This window comes from Cupressus sempervirens, chromosome 7, assembly GCF_028749045.1.
Source record: "Cupressus sempervirens isolate cs-2001-9-10 chromosome 7, ASM2874904v1, whole genome shotgun sequence".
Lineage (NCBI taxonomy): Eukaryota > Viridiplantae > Streptophyta > Pinopsida > Cupressales > Cupressaceae > Cupressus > Cupressus sempervirens.
Genome location: NC_143124.1, coordinates 148015315 through 148019451, shown reverse-complemented (window position 1 = coordinate 148019451; position 4137 = coordinate 148015315). Strand labels below are relative to the sequence as shown.

Genomic DNA, 4137 nt, shown 5'->3' with positions numbered 1-4137 from the left:
TGCAGACCAGAAATTATACTAATAGTTGCAAGCAGAGATAACATATACAGATGTCAAAAGAAGAAACTAAGATTGAATTAGAACCAATGATTGACTAAATTAAATTGAAGACCACTATTTTAATTATAGTATCAAAAAATGATTTCAAGTGTACTCGCCTATTACGTTTGCAATTGGACTTTGGGAAAATAAACTGGTGTCGGTATCTTGCTCGATCTTAAAGTTCAAGAAATGCAGAAGACATGAATAGTCAACTTACTATGTAAATGGATATCTTACCTATGAATTAAAATCTAAACTGTGGATAAAGCTAGATGGATTTATTTTCTGTTCACTTTGATTTGATGTGAAGCAGAATGATCCTAAATGGACCATTATGTAAGTAGAATTTAAACACATAGAAGCAAGGCATTTAATTGAAAAAAGACTAGTGAACCTTTATACTCAAGGGCAGTTGTTTACATGTACTCACACTGAGCATGAATGGGGTAGCTTTGTATAAAATCGGGTATCTGCAATACAGGCCCTTTGACTGAACAAATACATATGAAACTACCTGTTTTCAATGCAAAGTCTCGTGCTTTCAAATCGTGTATTTTGTCTTCTTCTTGTTATTTCCTCTTCCAGTGCAGTCTCTTGTTTTTTATTTGAATATGGCTTGTATTCCTTCCATCCTACAATAAACTTGAATACCTTTTTCATAGCGTCCTGCTGGCTGCTCCCTTCAACAAGTTGTTGTAATTCACCTTCTCCAGTGGTGCGCACTGCCTAGCTGATTTCATGTGTTGCACTTTCTACCTTCCCCTCCATTAATAGAAGATGCAATTATATTGTTGTTGCCTTCTTCCACCAAAAATTGTAATTTAAAACTCCTGTCACTACTTGCTTTAGGAGATTGCATGATTGTTAGAGTTGAGTTGGTACCCTCGTGTCCGACATATTTATATAATCTTTGCTCTTTTAGAAAGAAAAAAGTAACCAGACTAGGTAGACGCCTGGCGTTGGTACTTGTACTAAGAGATTTGAAGAGTTCGTACCGAGGCTTGAGTCTTTTCTCTACGCTGAGAGACAAAATCAGTGGTTTCAAAGCAACAATCCCAGGCTGAAGACCAGCAGTGTGTACTAAAAAATCAATGCATTCCTTCAATTTTTTAGTTGAAAGACGAAGTGCTAGAGGATATACCTTAAGAATCTGATCAATTTCTTCCTCTGTCAGACCTAGACTCGTCATATGTTTAGTTTTGGCTTCCATGGTTTGAAACTTCAGGCCTACAATCGCGTTGAGGCCTTTCGCCAATGCTGCTGAACCTTCCAGGATGCCCATACTATTCTTCAAATACTCCACTTTAGGTTTCACCTGCTTTTCGAAATTGCTTGTCAAGAGCTGAGGCGTCACTTTGAGAGCCTTGCACAGTTGGTCCTTTGAGCCAAATAGGGTTTCAAGATAGATGATTCTAGGGGCCAGACAATGGTCTATGCTCAACGAAAGAAGTCTGGACGCACGAGATACAATGTGCACTATGTCCTGAGTAGAAAAGCCCATTTTTTCGAGGAACTCCATCTTGGGCTTTAACAGACTATCCACTTTGAGTCTAAGAGCATTTGGGCTTGCAAGAATGGTACTCCTAAGCTTGTTTTCAGAGAATCCAAAATCTCTCAGGAGCTGAATGGCTTCTCTAGCAGTGTGGTCAGATTTGATCCTCGAGAGCTTTGGGTTTCTTCTCAAGACAGTTGTCACTTGAGAAGAAGAAAACCCACATTCTTTTATTAAGAGATCTGAAATGATATTAAGGGGGTCTGGGAAACGACGTAAGGATGAAGAAAGTGGTGAAAATTGTGCGAAAGGGAATGATGGAGAATGCAGTTTAATCGTTACAGGGATATATGACGAAGATTTCTCTGAACACAATCTACGAATGCCCCTTGAAAACAACACTAATAACATCGTATGATACTAAATTGCAGCAGCTCGATTTCGACAAGGTAAACACAGGATCGAGCAGACTAAAGCGGGGAAGACAATATAATCAAGGGTTCCATCGTACAGAATTAGGGTTTACAAAACTGGTTATCCTCCCAATTAGGCTACTTATAATTTAAAACAAATAATAGTAGAAAGACTTAGAATCGAGTTAAATGGGAGAGTCATTACCTCGAACCTCAACATGCTTTGAGGGATATATATAAGGTTATTTAAGAGAAAATAATACTAAAGATCTAAGGGCACATGACTCTAGAAAGTAATGTCTTAACAAGAGCTATGTTTGAGGTTGAGTCTCAAAGAATGTAAAGAAGGATTTGAAAGAAAATAAACTAGCACTTGCACCAGAAGAAGGTGCAAAGGGTATGCCAATAGGTCGTAGTTATAAAAGCAATATTCAAAAAAATGTAATATTGGAGAAGGATGGCTTGTACCATTCAAATTGATTCCAATATTCAGAGAAATGTAATATTGTGAAAGGGTGGCTTGTACCATTCAAATTGATGCCAACACATCAGAAAATGTTGTATTTGCAAACATAATCAAAATAAATATAAGAGAAACCAAGCTCATAACTTGACACACATTGAGAGAAAATTGAAATGTCCCTTTTCTGATTTTTGTATGATATTTCCAACCTTTAATCAGATCTTTAAGATCAATCAACTAATATCACAAAGATCCTCCAAATTTCTCAAGAAACCCCAAATCGGGTATGCCAGAAATGGTGCCAAAAGCTTCACAGCTTCACCTATTATTAATAAATCTGAAAATGGATATTTTTACAGAAATTTCAGCAGCATAACAGCCTACAAAATGACATTTTAAGATCTATATAGCATTTACACAACAGCTCACAAATGTAGGACAAAAACTATGCTCATCGGGCTCCCAAAATTAACACAAAAATGCTCGGAAACACCACAAAAACACTAATAGACTATCTCAGAAGTTTAATCACGTCCCAATACATATATTCAGCTCTATTTTAACAGCTTAAAGTCTGAAATACAGCAGCAACCAAAACTGATATGAAATGCTTGACTGAAAACACCAAACTCATGCAAAAAGCACACCCAAAAACCCACAAATCTACATTGTTCAGCACAAAGGCAAACTCTGTATGAGCATGCACATGGAATGGCTTCAAACTCCCGTCCTTAGCCTTCCTAGAAACCTGCAAACTCTCGTTCTTGGGTCTCCCTGGAAACCTGCAAACTCTCGTTCTTGGGTCTCCTTCTCCACAGGTTTGGCAGCCTCTAAAGAATAACAAAGAATGAGCGAAAATCAAGTTCCGGAATGTGCCCAAAATGCCTCCAAACCTCTTAAAAGAGGGCATAACTGTAACTCACGTCCAAGAGAGGTTAATGAAACATATTTTAATAATAATTTTCATTTATTAGTCCAACAATTTCCAAAGATTAACCCCCTTTTTCCGAAACTTCACTTTCTTGGGCCTGCCTGCCTTAGCAAAGATTATTATTTTTTAATTATTTGAAAAGGGGACATGACAAGTCCTCCCCTCCCAAACATTGCTTGTCCTCAAGCAATGGCTAAACAATAAACCAATCAATCCACCTGGATCCCAAATGTAGTCATGAACTATACTACTACCAATTAACACAGGCTCCTGCAATATCCTCTGCAATATGACCAAGAGGAATCCGTAATCAAACTGACAATTATAGCTCAACAAAACTCCAAAATCACCACTACCACAGTCAAAAACCCATGAGACACAAACTCTTAGAACATCAGAACCCAAGCAAAGTGGACAAATCAAACTACCAACACAGTAAATACCATCAACGCATCCCACTGGCCTATACGAAATGTACAATCCAACTTTGCAACAATGGTGAATGCTCTCGAATGAAACTGTACCAAGTATGGAGAATCCACACACTATACAACTCTTGCAGTCAACACAACTCTGCAAATCATCGGCCACTATCTCATAACCATAACTCTCATGCACTGCTGATGGTGAAAATACATTACAAGATAAAGAGTAAGAAATGGAATCCAAACCAAATTTGTCTGCCATCAACTCCTCAGCACAAGGATCAAATGCTAACTGATGTACATACCCTGCAATATAATGTTGATAAAAAAAACCAACCTTAGTCAACAGCTCACCATGAAGAAGTGATACG

General features: G+C 37.8%; 1 protein-coding gene across 1 annotated transcript; it reads right to left on the bottom strand.

Annotated features, from left to right (window-relative positions):
• Positions 1-411: 411 nt before the first annotated feature.
• On the bottom strand, positions 412-2080 carry LOC149545954 (uncharacterized). The gene is made up of 2 exons (XM_089790898.1): positions 1184-2080; positions 412-1061 (listed from the first exon to the last, which is right to left on the bottom strand). The coding sequence occupies exons 1-2, from the start codon at positions 1943-1945 to the stop codon at positions 1014-1016; spliced, it is 810 nt and encodes a 269-aa protein (XP_089647024.1). The 5' UTR covers positions 1946-2080; the 3' UTR covers positions 412-1013.
• Positions 2081-4137: the final 2057 nt, after the last annotated feature.

Coding starts and splice junctions, on each gene's coding strand:
- LOC149545954 (XM_089790898.1), bottom strand. CDS start 1,945: ATGTTATTAGTGTTGTTTTCAAGGGGCATTCGTAGATTGTGTTCAGAG. Junction 1,062..1,183: donor AAATTGATCAGATTCTTAAG/GTATATCCTCTA, acceptor TTTGTCTCTCAG/CGTAGAGAAAAGACTCAAGC.